The 14,787-nt window shown below is 54.0% G+C and overlaps 5 protein-coding genes across 5 annotated transcripts; 1 reads left to right on the plus strand and 4 right to left on the minus strand.

Moving 5' to 3' along the window:
* Positions 1-351: 351 nt before the first annotated feature.
* Positions 352-2,147, plus strand: J4E85_004128 (uncharacterized protein; the record flags this gene model as incomplete). The annotated part of the gene is made up of 2 exons (XM_051468390.1): positions 352-1,952; positions 2,021-2,147. The coding sequence occupies 2 exons, from the start codon at positions 352-354 to the stop codon at positions 2,145-2,147; spliced, it is 1,728 nt and encodes a 575-aa protein (XP_051327982.1).
* A 1,347-nt stretch (positions 2,148-3,494) lies between these two features.
* Positions 3,495-7,224, minus strand: J4E85_004129 (uncharacterized protein; the record flags this gene model as incomplete). Its single annotated transcript, XM_051468391.1, has 6 exons — positions 3,495-3,617; positions 3,680-3,875; positions 3,928-4,488; positions 4,538-4,878; positions 5,063-5,156; positions 5,342-7,224. The coding sequence occupies 6 exons, from the start codon at positions 7,222-7,224 to the stop codon at positions 3,495-3,497; spliced, it is 3,198 nt and encodes a 1,065-aa protein (XP_051327983.1).
* Positions 7,225-8,414: 1,190 nt separating this feature from the next.
* On the minus strand, positions 8,415-9,989 carry J4E85_004130 (uncharacterized protein; the record flags this gene model as incomplete). The annotated part of the gene is made up of 4 exons (XM_051468392.1): positions 8,415-8,644; positions 8,793-9,698; positions 9,766-9,849; positions 9,968-9,989. The coding sequence occupies 4 exons, from the start codon at positions 9,987-9,989 to the stop codon at positions 8,415-8,417; spliced, it is 1,242 nt and encodes a 413-aa protein (XP_051327984.1).
* Positions 9,990-10,565: 576 nt separating this feature from the next.
* Positions 10,566-11,468, minus strand: J4E85_004131 (uncharacterized protein; the record flags this gene model as incomplete). The annotated part of the gene is made up of 1 exon (XM_051468393.1): positions 10,566-11,468. The coding sequence occupies one exon, from the start codon at positions 11,466-11,468 to the stop codon at positions 10,566-10,568; it is 903 nt and encodes a 300-aa protein (XP_051327985.1).
* A 532-nt stretch (positions 11,469-12,000) lies between these two features.
* On the minus strand, positions 12,001-14,513 carry J4E85_004132 (uncharacterized protein; the record flags this gene model as incomplete). The annotated part of the gene is made up of 2 exons (XM_051468394.1): positions 12,001-12,345; positions 12,393-14,513. 2 exons carry the CDS (start codon positions 14,511-14,513, stop codon positions 12,001-12,003), a joined length of 2,466 nt encoding a protein of 821 aa, XP_051327986.1.
* Positions 14,514-14,787: the final 274 nt, after the last annotated feature.

Here is a 14,787-nt window from a genome sequence, read left to right on the forward strand (position 1 = left end):
GTATGCGCGTTAAGTCCAGATTGTGATGTAAGACGAGTGAGCCGTCAAGTCGCACCAAAGCATTACGTTCAATCTGAGCAACAAGCGATCATTGGAAACCCTTGGTAAGCCGACGGGGAAAACGAGTCTAGTATATAGCTGTCTATCAATACGAAACGCATTGATATGACTCTTCACCGACAGATAAGGAGGCGGCGCAGGAACTATAGGTCCTTATCGATACATGTCGCGCTTCACATAGGCGTGCACGGAGCCTTGGAGGGGTGAGTCAAGCACCCCGCGGCCACCCAATATATTTCCGAGCGCAACAACAACCCATTGAACACTCCACGATACCCCAATCCCGCAACCATGGCCGAAGCCACCTACTACATCGACGAAGACGTCGGTCACGACACCCCAGAGCAGACTGGCGACGAATCGCTGCCCTACAAATCACTCGGATACGCTGTCCTCACCCGCGGCGAGACAGCCAAGTTCCTCACCCGCAAGAGTGTCACTGGCGAGATTGCAGAGGGCGCCGACGCGACATCGAGGTTAGAATGGAAGGATGCCGCCAAGTCGGCCATGAAGAAGGCCGTCAACTACGCCAAGACACAGAAGAAGAAGCAGGAGAAGGACCAGCAATTGCTTGCGCAGCGCATGAAGGAAGAGCACGACCGCAACAAGGTGCTAGACGAGGCTAAGAAGATTGTTATAGAAGAGAACAAGAGCCTGCCAGCCCCCATCAAGATCAAGCTCGACGATACCGACTCGAAGAAGATTACACTGGGAGATGGCAAGGACACAAAGGGCACACGTGTACGCGTCTTTGGTCGTGTACATCGTGAGCGGAGACAAAAGGATGTCATGTTCGTTACCTTAAGAGATGGCTACGGTCAGATGCAAGTCATCTTCACCGGCAACCTCGCAAAGACCTACGACGCCCTCACCTTGACCCGCGAGACCAGCATGGAGATTTTCGGAGAGCTGAGGAAGATCCCAGAGGGCGCACACGCACCTAACAATCGCGAACTGCACGTCGACTACTACAAGATCCACGATGGATGGAAGGCGGCCGGTGGTGACGATGCCATCACCAACAGAGTATCAAAAGACACTGAGCACGCGACACTACTCGACCTGCGACATCTCACTCTTCGCGGAGAGACAGCCTCCAAGGTCATGATTGTCCGTGATGCTGTCGAGTTTGCCTTCAACCAAGTCTACAAGGAGATGCGATTACGCAAAGTCAGCCCGCCAGCGCTCGTCCAGACGCAGGTCGAAGGCGGCGCTACGCTCTTCAAATTCGGCTACTACAACGAAGAAGCCTACCTCACACAGTCCTCCCAGCTCTACCTCGAGACCTGCCTTCCATCCATGGGAGACGTCTACTGTATCGAGAAGTCTTTCCGCGCGGAGAAGTCGCTCACCCGCCGCCATCTAGCAGAGTACACGCACGTCGAAGCCGAACTCGACTACATTAACTTCGACGACCTACTCAACCACCTGGAAGAAGTCATGTGCCGCGTCCTTGAAGTCACAATGGCAGACCCCGTTGTGAAGCAATACATCATGGACCTCAACCCAGAGTTCCAACTCCCCGAGCGACCATTCAAGCGCATGAAGTACCAAGACGCCATTGACTGGCTTGTCGAACACGAGATCCCTAATGAAGACGGCGAGCCGCACAAGTTTGGTGATGATATTGCTGAGGCTGCTGAGCGTCGCATGACGGATATCATCAACAGGCCCATCTTCTTGACCCACTTCCCCACAGAGATCAAGGCTTTCTACATGCTCAAGGACAAGGACGATGCGCGGGTCACCGAGAGCGTCGACTGCTTGATGCCGGGTGTTGGAGAGATTGTCGGAGGTAGTATGAGGATGGACAACTACGATGAGTTGATGGGTGCGTTTGCACGCGAAGGTATCGATCCAGCGGCGTACTACTGGTACACCGACCAGAGGAAGTAAGTCATCCACCCACCCACCAACACACCCATCCGTGAGTTCAAAATCCGCTAACACAACTCTCTAGGTACGGTTCTTCTCCCCACGGCGGCTACGGACTCGGTCTCGAGCGCTTCCTCGCCTGGCTCTGCAAGCAGCACACCGTCCGAGACTGCTGCCTGTACCCCCGCTACTTCGGCCGCTGCAAGCCTTGAGCAAATAACCCGACGTCCCCCTCCCACGTATCTTTGCCCCGAAGCTCTCGTCTTACGGAAACGAGTTGAAGTATGAGTTGAAATGATTCGTGCAACGTGGTTTCACGAGAGCCAGGCTCCCGCTTGTGCCAGCACACATGGCCTCTATTGTCTTGTCTTGTCGCATTAGGCTGAGACGAATGGGACCGAATCGTTAGATGAAATCATATCCAATCAACATGTTCCCATGCGCCCCCGCCTTGTTTGTGTTTTGTTTTTCTCCGGTCAAAGACTCTGCGTTGCAGCCTCATTGATGTATACACACGAAGTGGGGTCGATAGGCCATCAGCAGTTGCCCTGAGTCTTAGTTCGCTGCTTATCGTGCAACTGTGTGCGACGTGTCTGACATGGTGAACCCGGTAAATCCCCCAGTTGGTCCGCAAAGTCTCCTACTCTTCTTCATTGATTCTCACGTAAGTGAGCCGCATGTTCACATTCACGTCAATTTCATTTGTGCGGAGGCACAAGAAAGATCATAGACACAGCATCCACCCAGTTCATAGACCGACTAATACTACATGTCTTCCTAAGATACCGCATCCAGATACCCTCCCTCCCTTCCCGTTTGAAACCAGTATACAAGCTTCGCAAGTATACTAGCTAACATGGAACCGGTCAAACCCGCAAACATCGGGAGGGGGGAGAAAGAAAGTTTAACACTTTGGCCCACGCGTTCAGCTTCCCTCCCCCAGAAGAACGCCGAAGACAAGGACGATAAAACGAAAAAAGCTCCTCACCAAGAGCTCAAAATGTACAAAGTAGTACCCCGTGTGAAACTCCTCGCTATGCAGTTGTGTGGTACAGCGAAAGAAAAGCGTCCCTGGCAAAAGCGCGCAGGGACTTGGCAGTAAATAGCTGTCCGTACCGGCAAACAAAGACGTATGGGTGGGGGAACGAGCGAGCGCTGAATTCGCGCATCGTGTGCAAAACAGGTGATCCGCCGGAAACAAGGTACGGGGAATGGGGTAGAGGGAGCTTTTTTTCAAAAAAGAGAGCAAAAATCGTTGACGTGTCGGGCAAGGACCGTGCCGCGCGTCCATTAGCGAACAAGTGTCATGTTCGAGTACGGAAGTTGAGCGGGTTGGCTGAGCTGACGGCTGAGCATTCCCAACGATTTCGCCACGGACAGCCTAGGAACTATGCACTATCTTGACGACAATGTCTTGGAATAGTATGGCGGAGTTGGAATCTTTGGTGTTGAGTGCATGAGGAGTGTTGTGGGGGGCCCAGATGGGTCCAGGTTGCGCGGTGGCGTCACGACAACCAGGCTAAATGTTTAGGTTCAGATCCGGTGTGCTTGAGCAGGAATCAAGCTCCAAGTCGACGCTGAATGAGCTGCTGCAGCATCTTCAACTGCGCGCGCTCGTCATCAGTGGGCGGTGGTGGGTCTGCGTTGGACATGGCGGTGATGACGGCCGGGGGAGCTTCGGACTGTTTCACGTGGATTAGCGCCGAGGATCAAAACAAGGCCGGTGGGCCACAGGTTGTCTTACAGTGAGACCGAGGATGAGCGCTTGAACTGTGCCCTCACCCAGATTCATCTCTGGCGTCTTGTTTGCCAGCTGTGCCAGAGATAGTGCTGCTTGCTGCTGCTGGAAGTTGTGCGCAAGGAAATTTTGCATGGACGCTCTGCGCTGTGACGCAGCTTCTGCGGACTTGCGGGCTTCGGCCTTCTTGACTACACGGCCACTGCGATGTGTTAGTGACTAGTTTAATGAGCTGCTGATGTGGCTTTGTATACCTCTTAACCTTGCTGACGAAGTCAAGGATGACTCCCTTCTCCGGAACACGGAAGACCTTGGAGTTGACATCCTTGGGATCGTTGTCACCAAACACATAATTGCCTTCGCCATCAGTATCGTCGTCAGGATCGTTAGTGATATCGATCAAGCCATTGTTGCGCATGCCACGTGAAAAGGTGGGCTCGACATATTCGGGTTGCTTGCGTACTCGCACTCTGCGTGGCACCCGAGTTACCGGCGCGGCATCGGCCATTTCAGAATCCCCATCTTTCGAACTCAGGTCGTTCTGCAGCAATAAACCGCTGCGAAGGTCATGCTCGATATGTCGGGGACACCTCCAGGCATCCCGCTGCGATGCCTCAAGGCTGATGTGTGGTGGGTTAGCGAGAGGCGGGTCGACGCAGTCCAAGTGCCAGTACGCGTGACAAAAGTCACACTTCAGCATTTGACGCTTGTGGCCGCTCGACACTCCGCACTGCGTACATAAAATGACTTTGTGATCAACATCAATAAGTCTGGTGTATTCGGGCTTCTGGTAGCCATAGCCACTGTTCTTCGCTCTGTTGTGATGTTAGTGCCAAATCACGCGACAGAACGCGTCACACTTACAGTGGAAACTTCTTGACCTCCTCAAAATACGAGCCGTCGGGACGTGCAGAAACGCCCTCGAAGTTATTTTGAATATCAGAAGGTAGAGCAAACGCGCGGGGATTTGTGCGCTCAAGCTTGCTGAAGAGGGGACCCAGGCTAGGATACGACTCTGCGGCATCGTCGGATGCAGCGAACTTCGTGTTGCACTCATAACAGTAGAACGCTCCATCTGGAACCTCTGTTCGCGGCGGATCGCAGCAGAGAAGGTGAAAGACGCGTGGACAGTTTTCGCAGCACACAAACTCGCCTGCGCCTCTACACGCAGAGCAGAAGTCGTCGCTCTCTGACTGTGGCGAGTTCTGACATTCTGTTAGAGGTGAAGAAAGGACAGAAAGTGGAGGAGAATATGGAAATTTGAGCGGCGTGATGTCTGTAGTGAGCAACATTGATGTTGGGGATGAAAAAGAGAAATTGTTGTTGATGAGTTGTGTGGTGGAAGAGGAATGGTGTGGTTGGATGCTTCGGGAATCCAGTGGCACTTACCGGGTCATTGTCATCAGGCCCCAACTGTCTCGAACCGCCACCACCAGTAAAGGCTACACCAGCAATAGGTCCTGCGTCTCGGTTTTTGACCGGCCTATACGTGTAACAGTTAGCCTTGTAATGATTTGATGACATGTACGGAATGTACGATGCAAACACGTGCAAACACGTAGAGCTTGCTCAGTCGACGCTTACAGCCCTGTGCTGAACCGGGTACATGCATCGACCAACGCCGAGAAATTGACAAGGATGCTGAAAAAATGAGCTGAGAATACTTACGATCGTTTTGTCCTGGCGCCCTGCCCGTTGGTGAGCTTGACCCGCTTAGGTGCCGGCCCCACTGCTGGCGTTGAAGGACGCGACGACATGGCAGGCTCAAACTGAGGTGAGGAGAAGCGCGACGGATCCTCTCGCAGGCGCTTGGTTCCATGATTTGGAACTCGTCCGGCGCGTCGTGGTTGATCAGAATCAACTGGTGGTCCCACGGCGATTTGAGAGTCGGTCAGAGACTCAGTCTCAAGAATCTCGTCATCAAAGCGAACATCTGAGACGGGAGGAGGGAACTGCTCGAACTTGCGAATAGGCTGCTGGTCCACCATAGCTTTTCGCATCTCATAGATTCGGTCATCTTCCGCTTGCTGTTCTGCGGTCGGTGGCTGTTGCTTGTAGGCATGCTTCCCGAACAGCTTCCCGGCATTTCCTTTCATCTTCTTGGCAGCACGCGCAGCCGCAATATTCTTTCCCTTCTTCGGTGGCACGACAGGTGCAGGTGCAGCAGCTTTGCCGTTTACCTGTACAGGCTCTGGAGGGCCTTTCTGGACGATCTCCTCATTGACGTCCGACAGCTCAGAATCGCTCCCACCGGTATCCGGTGTCCTCGCTGCTGGAGTGGGTGCTCCGGTCGACAATCCTCCCTCAACATCCATGGCAGAATCTCGGGCCTGAGTTCCGTTGGTAGCGGTGCGTTTTCTGGGCGACTTGGACGGCTGTCTCGGCGTTGACTCATTTGAGGTATCCGCAGTGGCTGGAAGAGCGGGTGCGCTGCTGAATGGGTGAGGTGCTTGACCGGAATTTTGGTCAAGAGCTGATTGCAATGCTTTGTGCGAAAAGCTTGTAGCTGAATTAGTAGAGTCCATGAACTTTCGATCTTGGTAGTCGTTGACGGCGGAGGCAGAGTCATCAGGAACAATTTCACTACTAGCCCTAGGAGACGGCTGCTGACTGAAGAATGAAGCTCCGTGATTCATCGCGGATTGCTGGTCAAAGCGCCCGTTCTTGCCCAAACCCATCCTCGCCTTTTCCTCTTGCTTGAACTGCTTGATGAACCTGCGAAATCGGACCATCTGCGCATTGGTGCTGTTTCTTTGAATAACCGATTCGATCGCGTCTGCCAAGTTGGAATCGATTTTGCTCTGCTCGTAGGCGCGCCTCAAGGCAATACCCACGTAACGCTTGCCCGAGTTGCTATTGGCTTTGGAAATCGCATCGTTGACCGCAATCTGAATGCGCTGAGTCGCAGCCTCAACCGGCTCCGACATGGAGACTGCCTGTACTGCCGGGCTCGCGGAAACCGAGGCGCTCTTGGTGTGACCGATTTTCGTTGTGGGCGTCTTGCCGTTGACAGGTGTCTTGCTCTGCACTGGGGTCTTGCCCCTGACGGGAGTTTTCGACACCTTCACTTTCTTCTTCGGTTTTGTCGCGGGCTCGTAGTCGTCGTCCTCGTCGTCTTCTAGGATCGGGAAGGCGGCCTGCATCTCTTCCTCCTCCTGCCGCTCCGAGTCGTCAGGCTCGAGCTCAGGAGCTGGAGTGACCTCTGGCGTCGACCCAACCTCGTCACCACCGAAACCCAAGCTCTTGCCCAATAGCGAATTTCGGGCAGCCGGCCCGTCGAGAGCGCGCGCGCGCTGCTTGTCCTTGGCCTTTGGAGGGACACCGAGGGGGGCCATATTCTCCAAGACGCCGTGCCGCGCAAACCCGTGCTCTTCGAAAGATGGGGCCAGAGTTTGCGGTTGGGGTTCAGTCCACTCGGTAATTGAACGCTGCTTCTTCTCGTTGGCGTGCTCGCTCGGGGTGCCGGTGGGTGAGGCGTAGGGCGTGGTGCTGGACCTTTGTTGCGATTTGAAGTCGCGCGACTCCCGGAGAGACTTGCGGAGGGCCGGCATGGCGAAACTACAGTTTGGTCAGCGCGCTAGAATAATCACGAAGACGGTTAGACTTACTTCACGTGTTGTCCGAGAATTTACACGCCGCAATGCCGTGCCCGTCGTTGTGGGTCGGTAGTGCAGGAATGAGAGTCGCTGAAGGTTGTTCGAGGGTGCCCTGGACGCTTGGACGGACCTTCTTATTATGTCAGCCCCCTACGCATGCGCAAACATCGCCATGTCTTACTGTCGTCAGGAATGAGATATATGAATAGCCGGAAGCTTCTTCGATTGTCGGATTATTTCTTCAGTTCTGACAAAGGCGGGGTGCGGTGTTGGTGCAACGATACCAAAGAATCCACGATCTCTTGTCCGCTTTTTCCCTGACGTGCCCAAGTTCACCTTCACCAATCGCCACTTGCGGATCTGGTCGTACAATACGTGGGCGCGCGCCTGAATAGAGATGATATTATTGACATTGTTCCTGACTTCACTTCGATAAATCTCTATAGCACAATCCTGTCTTTGCATGATCTACTCAGGGGTAAATTCTGTTCCATGCTTTACCTCACTCTACACCATGCTTGGCTATCCGCGCAGAGCACCATAGCTTTCGTGTGCCGTAGCGAACAACATAGCCATGGATCTCTTGTAGCTTCTCTCCATTTGCCATGTTCGGCGTTTGGGGGGGACAATAACATGACGGGTGGACAAGATAAACCGAAGACAAGAACAATGACGCGAAGCCGCCCAACATCCGCTCCGCCCTTCACCATAGATACATCGAAAACAAAAAGCCCCTTCTGCATTGACAGCCATTGATGGCGCGTCCACGGTCGCTTAAACATAAGGGAAATAAAGTTGTGTTCGTCTGTCAAAGACTCCCCAGACCACCTGGTACGATCTCAGTCCGTGAGCCGTCCGTAACTCCTTGAATACGCGCGTGTTAGCTATCAGATCCTACATTACTCAATATCACGCATAAGAAGCGAAAAATGCTGGCCGGTAAATAGGTGTCTGTTTTTTTTTTTTGGATTGTTATCGCTTCTACTTGATCAAGTGCATGAGCACAAGACAAAGCACATCAGACCTGGGTCTTTTGCCGATTTTCTTTCCGATCCTGCCGTTTTCTGCAGTCACCAAAAAGGTCCGTGTCATCCAGGCTCATAGTCGAGAGGCGGGTATGGCGTCAAGGTCTCCGCAAGCTGCGTCTACTCCTCGTCGTCACTTTCCTCCTCTTCGGCAGGAGCAGCACCGCCGTCAGCGGCCTTCTTGGCGGGCTTCTTCTTCTTCTTCTTGTTCTTCTTTGTCGAAGTCTTTCCAATGGGCTGTTCGAGAATCTTGAGGATCTCCTCGTCCTCAATCTTCTTGTCAGACTTGTACTTGGAGGTGTCGATGGCAGCGGGTTGAGCCAGACGCTGCATGCCGTTCTTGGTGATCGCTGTCAAATGTTAGCTACTGAAGCAGGTTTCATAATCCTTCGCAATCAAGCGAACGAGGGTGGAAATATGGAGATCGAGCAATCGACCACATCGGCCAATATCGGGCATCTCCGTGCACAGACAGAGCAGGGGAATCCTCGGACTTACCAACAGTGCTGAACAACCTAGCTACGGGCTGGTTGTCCTTGTCAACGACAACTTCGTACTGGCGGAGCACACCCGTGCGGACACATTCGACAACACCAACCTTGGCAGCCTTCTCGTCCTCAAGCTGGCGCAGACTGAAGGGGAAAGTGCCGAACTTCTTGACAACCTCAGACAACAGGCTTCGCGAGGTAGGGCGCTTCAGCTGGTAGGTGGTGGCTGTACGTCGGTGCAGAGTGGTCCTGTTGCTGTTGCTCTTGACCTTGCCGCTTCCGAGACTGACACCCATCTCAACACCCCACACTTCGCCGACCTCAGGGAGACCCTCTCCTCTGACACCCTCGCCGGGCGCAAGAATGATCTTCTTCTTGGACTCGATCTCGTTGTGGTCGAATTGCCAGATGGTGGTGCTCTCGACGAGGTTGCAGCCATACGCCTTGACAACCTTCTCAAGCATGTTGGTCATTTGGCTCTGGGTGTAGGCCTTCTTTGACGCAGCCTTCTTTTGCTCCTCCTCGTCGCCGTGGGGAACCAAGCCTGGAGGTACCATCAACCTCAGCAGAAGCTCGTTCGCGTAGTGTGTAGCCAGAATGAGATCTGCCTCCCGTCCGGTGACCTCGTCGGCAGCTCCGACAATGACATTGTCGCAAACGATCGCGCAGAAGCCATCGATCTGGGCACCCAGCTGGATCTTGACAACCTCTCCCTCCTTCAGTGTCACGGCGGCTTCCTCGGCATCGGTCTTGAGTGGTGTGTACGGGGTGATGTAGGCGCTCGGCGAGATGGTGGTGCAGTGTCCAATGCCCTTGAGGACCTTCTTGCCCTTGTAGACCTTGGCGACCTCCTCGTCTAGGAGCTTGTCACCGCGCTCACAGAGCTCGACAATGCTGGCATCAGCGGCGATCCATCCTGGACTGGTCAGTTTGTGTTCGTGTTTACGCGCGGGAAACGAGCGCAGGTGTGGGGAGCGTCGTACCGGAGACCTCTTTGAGGACCTTCTGGGAGATGTCGGCGGCGACCTTGTACTTGGTGATAGTATCTGGGTTCGCCAGAGTGTAGTCTGCAATATGGGTTAGCTTCTGCGACTCATTGCCAGCACAAAACTGAGGTCGAAGCTCTTTTCGTCTGAATAGCTTCTCATGTCGATGGCATTAATAGCGAACAAGGATCGAGCTTACCGACAGCTGCTGTTTCGGCCATCTTGAGTATAGTTGAGTGTGGGAAGATGGTCTAGGAGCTAGAATTGGAGTGGTGCGCGAGGTCGTTCCTGTGTTCAGGCCAGCCCCTCAGTGGGGTGCTTTCGAGCTTTCGCTTAGCCAGAGCCCAATGACGATGATCGCCTGACAACGTCACACTCGACCTGCTTTGCTTGTTCCTGAATTAATTACCTTGACTAAGGAAATTGGACTTGTAGTCATTTGAGTTGCATTTTCGAGCTCGTATTTGTGGCCTGAGTTGGCATTTCCATGATTGCAGTGCAACTTCACTACGGTTATGCTGCTGTATGTATGCCACGCTGTTGACAGCTTCGACAGCGTGCCATCAGATGCCAGACATTTGATGACATCGAACATAGTGTTCCTGGCAAATGACCGCATCCATGCTGTTGAACTCGTACCATACCATTCTCACGCTTAGGGTGTACTTCGCATGCCCAAAGAATCTGTACAGAGCAAGCGCAAACTTCCGCAAATCTATGGGTATTTGATCGATGCGGAATCGCACTCATAATACAAGATCAAAGTGTCATCCCCACAGACATCTCCCTCTCCCTGTCTAAACCTGCAAAATCCCATCCACAACCACCGCCCGATGATCACTAGCATAAATCCCATCTTCAAACCGATTCGGCAACACACTATACCCCTCAACACCCCAATCCCCCTCTCCCCTCGGGCCCACAAAGACAAAGTCAATCAGCGCCTTATCCACATCATCGAAAGCCGTGTACGTATTCTCATCACCATACAGCCACTTAGCCTGCTCCTTCGTATCTTGCAGAAGAGACGACGCGTTATTCAGCATCATGTACGCATCATCAGTAATCTCAGAGTTGAGGTCGCCAGCCAGGAAGAAAGGTAGACCAGTAGACGAGTAGTTTGACGCCGGGGAAGCGATATCTGCGGCAATTCCTTCGATAATCTTCGCAGATTCGCGGCGCGAGATGGCGCCCGAGTTGTCGAAATGCGTTGACATGGCTACTATTTCCTTCTTGCTTGTCATGTGCTTGAACGTGCCGATGGTCACGATGCGAACCGAGCCTGCGTCCCAGCCTTTCTTTCCAACGGCGCCGTCTTCGTTTAGCCAGACGGTCTTCCAGGTCACAAGTTCCCAGACGGCTGGGCGGTAGATGACAGGGCTATATTCGCCTTCGGTTTTGCCGTCATCGCGGCCGACGCCGATGTAAGCCCATTCGCTGCCGAGACCGGCCATTATGTCGACGATCTGCTCATTGAGTACTTCTTGCAGACAGATGAAGGCTTCGGGGTTGTGAAGAGTGTTGTAGTGCAGCTCGTTGAGGATCAGTTGTTTCCGTGTTGACCAGGGTTTCTCTCCTGTGGCTGGTGGATCGGCGGCATAGCGAATGTTGTGGGTCAAGATTCGGATTGGGAGAGTAGCAGCCTGTGCTTTCATGATGATGGCGAGCAGGGTGGGCACGAGAAGCGCTGCGTTGAGCATCATGACGACAAGCTAGGTACCTATTGCCGGAACCGAACACGTGACGGAGTGAAGCGGGGACGATGTTCTCTCTAGCAACGACTGCGAAGGGGGCTTGTGGTAAGGAGATGAATAGAGGCCTTCACAATATCGAGAGATGGTACTTGCACGGCCTTGATATGAACAACTGTAATTGACGCCTACCTACATCGCTGCGTCGAAGACTACCAACCTTACTTATACTTTACATACGACACCAGCAACTAAGAGAAGAAGGAAGGTACTCAAAATAGTGCCGCATAATGACGAAGGCTTCAAACTATGCCAATCCTCCGTGTTATAATCCAAGAGGGGCCCAAATTTCCGAGTTGTAGCCGACAAATGAGAACGCCGATAGACAAGCACGTTGTCCGCATGCGCAACTCCACGTGATCCGCTGTTTTTACACGGGCTTCTATACCCTGGATGCGCTTGCCAATATGAAAAACGACCCCGCTATGCTTATCTGAATATCATTTCCTGTTTGCGCAGACAGGCAATCTGAATGCTAAGCCTACAATGGCTGACCAGTCCGTTTGCGCACGTTCTCCATGTGTACGCGGTTCTTCAGATGTAATTCAAAATTATTGACGGTCTGCTCGGGCCCAGCGTTGTAAAGCTTTCCTGGGCAGTCTATGCATCGAATTCGCGGGAGGAAATACGCCTTGTGGTTCGCTGGCAGAGGAGCGGTTGGAGACAGTGTATCTAGCTTGACTTGTCTGGACACCATCTCGCCAGTCTTCGGGTCCTCGTGGCGCTCGTTCATGACTGCGTAGCGCATGGTAGATTCGAAAAGCTCCCCGGGATTCTTATCACGTAGGTCTTGGAGCGCTTTTTGGAGCCATGGGGGAGTAGGAGGCTGTTATGGGTCAGATATGACTACATGGAAGCAAGGAGACATCTTACATGTTGTGAAGCGGCGGGCGTCGGCCAAGGTGCTTCCAATGAGCCATCCGGCTTATAGTTCCATTGCTTGTTCGGTGTCGTTGGTGTGGGTGTGGAAGGTGGCTTCGGCGAAGCTTCAACGGATGTCGGTACTGTCGGTGTGGAGCGGGAAGGCATGGCGGGTGACGGTGGAGGAGGCATCGAGTTTGCGGTAGGCGTACCCCGCGTTGGTGGTTGCGAGAGTGTCATCATGGGAGTTCCAGCGGGCTTTACGAAAGCTCTTGGATTCCTTACCCATTCCCTGAACTTTGCGGGCGTTATGCGGAGTTTGACTATTAGTGACGTGGGTTCAGATACGCTCTCTTCCCGCGCTTCATACCGTAGGGACCTCGACGCCCTTGGCTCGTGATGGGGTGTTTGGATATTCGAGACTTCGGGAGTTGCTGATCTTCCAATGGCGGATCGCATCGCAGCTTGAGCAGCAGTAGCAGCTCCGCGCATACCACGGGTACGAGCAGTGCCTCCAGTCATCAATTGAGCAGGTGCGGGAGACTCCATGACTGAATCATCACTATCTGAGTCGTCTGAGCTGCCATCAGCACCGCGACGACGGCCTTCTCTGGCTTTGCGCGTGGCCTTGAAGAGTTGACTGTCCTCAATCGTTTCCGCAGCGCCAGGCAGCACTGATGAAACGACCAACGTCCGAACAGTCCGTTGGCGGTCTTTGAGGTCTGGCAGGGCAGGGCCACCGCGTCTGTTGACAGAACGCTTCTGGCGTCGCTGTTCGCGCATGATTGAAAGTTCGGCTCGCTCCAGGTCCGCATTGCTGAGTTCGTAAAGGTAGGGTTGGTAGTCCTTTGTTGACTGCATCGGGCGGAATACGGAGGGGAGTGGAGATGCCAGGAAGTTGTCTTGTATGTCTGTATCCTCGACTGGTCGCCCGTCGAAGGGATGTCCTGTGATGTAAAGACTTTTTGTAAACATCTGGCACTGCTCTCTTATGGAATGTGCGATTGCGGTTGTGAACTCTCCGGATAGTGACAAGTCGGCGGCCATCTGTCTCGCAAACTCCTCAGGCGCATTCAGAGGGTTGTTGATCTCCCACTCGAACTGGTCTACGAGGGTGTGCTGGCCAATGGTAATGTTCAGTTTGATCAATATCCGCATCTCGTCGTTCTTGTATGCCGAGTATGGCTGATGTGGATCCAGTGGCTCGTCGTCGAAGAAGGCGTGGGGGTAGTAGTCTTGTACCTGCTCGTGAATTTCGCGATCGATTTGCTGCATTACGTTCTGGCGCAGTTCGGGCGGTATTTGGAAGTCTTCGACGAGGGTTTGGGCGAAGAGCACGGGGTTGGTAACGCGGTCGTGGAGGTTCCAGGTAAAAGTATCGCGAAGCTTCAGTCTATCCAATTCGATATCCAAGCGCACAGGTACAAGCTCCTCAATCTGGTCTGCTTGCTGGAGCCCCTTCTCTTTCGAAACCTTGAGCTGCGGTGCGAGTCGACGGCCAGCGCGCTTGGCATTCTCAGGGTATAGCAGCTTGGTTTGCGGTAGGGCGCGCGGGTCTCTGGGGTCGGGAGGTATCTCGGTCAGGCCGTTGCCGTAGCCAGCGTAGCCATATCCAAAGATGGCGCCGGGGTTCTGTCGTCGGACCGGATATACTTCGTCGCGGTAGAAATGGCGCAGGTCGTTGAGTTCGCCATACACCTTCTCGGAATGTTTGTTGCGCTCGTACTTGTTTACGCTATCCAAGAGGTCGCGCTCGATGTAGCGGTTGAGGAGATGCGTCTGCGAGGCTGTGGGTTTCGCGCCGTCGTCGTGGGAAGGCGTGTGCGATGACTTGCGGGTGCCCGAACGCGATCGCTTTCTGCTGGGCGACGCGCCGTTGATGGCTTCGGGTTGCGCGGGCGATGCCATGTCGCCTTGCGCGCCGGCGAGGTTCAGACCAGAGGCGGCCATGACGGCCATGGCTTTCTGCTTGCCGTCTCGGATCGCGTTGTTGTCGTTGGACGCGCCGTCGGGTCCATTGATGCTGGTCGGGGCGTTGGCGGGCTGGACAGCACCTTCACTGTTGATGCCGTTGGTGGACGCGCCGTGGGCGGGATCGAGGGACTGAGAGTCGGCTAGCGGCGGGGAGGGCATCGCGTAGGAACTGTGGATGCGCGCAGCAGGAGCGACCTGCGTGTTGCTGCCCTGGTTAGAGCCGAGGCATGGAGGCTGGAAGGAGTGATGGAGGCTCGAGTGGGTCAATGGGCGTCCCAAGCGGTCGCGCCTGCCAGAAGAAGGGGGCGGACGTGCGATGCGATGGCGACAGCAACACCCGCGCCGCCATCTCCAGAAAGCGCATGCATCGCGCCGCGATCACGCGAATAAATAGCAGCAATAGAAAAAACACATACCTTTGGGAGCATGCAAT

The sequence above is a fragment of the Alternaria conjuncta genome (genome assembly GCF_024043145.1).
Source record: "Alternaria conjuncta strain BMP 0040 chromosome Unknown scaffold_5, whole genome shotgun sequence".
NCBI lineage: Eukaryota > Fungi > Ascomycota > Dothideomycetes > Pleosporales > Pleosporaceae > Alternaria > Alternaria conjuncta.